The sequence below is a fragment of the Buceros rhinoceros genome, unplaced genomic scaffold (assembly GCF_000710305.1).
Source record: "Buceros rhinoceros silvestris isolate BGI_N320 unplaced genomic scaffold, ASM71030v1 scaffold34269, whole genome shotgun sequence".
Classification (NCBI taxonomy): Eukaryota; Metazoa; Chordata; class Aves; order Bucerotiformes; family Bucerotidae; genus Buceros; species Buceros rhinoceros.
The window spans coordinates 11,482-12,655 of NW_010433823.1; the positions used below are offsets into that span (position 1 = coordinate 11,482).

At 54.3% G+C, this 1,174-nt stretch overlaps 1 protein-coding gene across 1 annotated transcript in view; it reads left to right on the forward strand.

Moving 5' to 3' along the window:
• The window catches only part of EIF2A (eukaryotic translation initiation factor 2A, 65kDa), an 11,328-nt gene extending 10,342 nt beyond the window's left edge, over positions 1–986 (forward strand). The window contains exons 12-13 of the mRNA XM_010144249.1: positions 715–839; positions 921–986. Coding sequence (XP_010142551.1) covers positions 715–839; positions 921–986 — 191 coding nt within the window. The remainder of the gene's footprint in view (positions 1–714; positions 840–920) is intronic.
• The last annotated feature ends 188 nt before the right edge of the window (positions 987–1,174 follow it).

The following is a 1,174-nucleotide window of genomic DNA, read 5'->3' on the forward strand; positions in this document are numbered from 1 at the left end:
ACAGAGACAGGAGCTTCCCGAATCCTAAACCAACCGCCTTGGCTTTCGCGTCCCATGGAGCCGCAGAGGTCACCCCCGCCACACGGCCCCGGGTCTTACTGGAGGCAGGCAGGTGCTCCAGAGGCTCCCCTCTGCTGGTGCGGGTGCTGGTGCCTGTGCACCCAGTCCTCACAACCACGGGCAGGGGTGCAGCTCAGGGGTGTTCACGAGGGCTGCTCGTTCCTTGGGTCTTGGATCTGAGAAGGGATCCTGCTGCGTGGTTCCGGTCTCTTCCCCAGCCTCTGACTAATCTGAGTGCAAAGTTCACTGCCAGCCTTGGAGACTCTTCGGTTAAATGATTTCAGAACGGAAGTTGTTTGGTTCAGGTTATAGAAAATCTCTCCTCTTTCCGCATCATCCATCAGGGCTCTTTTCTTGTGGCCACCTCCTGCTTTTCGTGGCCTCTCTTTGGGTTAATATTCAGGCTTTCCAAGGAGGAGGTGTGGTGAGGAGGGGTAGTGATAGTGGAGGAGTCACTTCTGAGTCTGGACCCAGCCCCTCGGGGATGTTCCAGAGACCAGGGAGCGCTCCTGTTCTCTCAGTTGTGATCTCAAAGGAAATGTCTGTTACTGGTGGGGGACTCTGGAGATGCTCAAGTGGAACGTGTTTTGCGTCCTGAGACCTGCCTCTGGCACACCCGGCAGCGGCCAGCGCAAGAACTTCCAAGCCTGCTGTTCTGTTCTTGGCTCGCTGGCGTTTCTGAGTTCGTGTGGACTTTGTGCTTCTCTTTGCAGAAACTAAAGGCAATCGAGCAGCTGAAAGAACAAGCGGCTGCTGGTAAACAGCTAGAGAAGAATCAGGTACGGTGAGGATGTGTGCAGGCATTCGGCTTCTGTGGGATAACAAATGGCATCTGTGACATTTGTGCTTTTTTGTTCTAGCTGGAGAAGATCCAGAAAGCAGCTGCTCTCCTCCAGGAGCTGGAAGACCTGGAACTGGGTCTGTAAAACCTCACGGAGATCCGCTGTGCGCTGGCACGGAGCTCATGGAAAACACAATTAGTATTAACTTGAACGTAATGAAATGTTCCAGCAAATGGCTGAGGATACAGAACCCGCAGGTTTGCTGCGCTCCTGCCGTTAGAAAAGCTTTCCTCGGGACTTGTGCACTTGGGAACAGTGAACCGGTGGCAGGG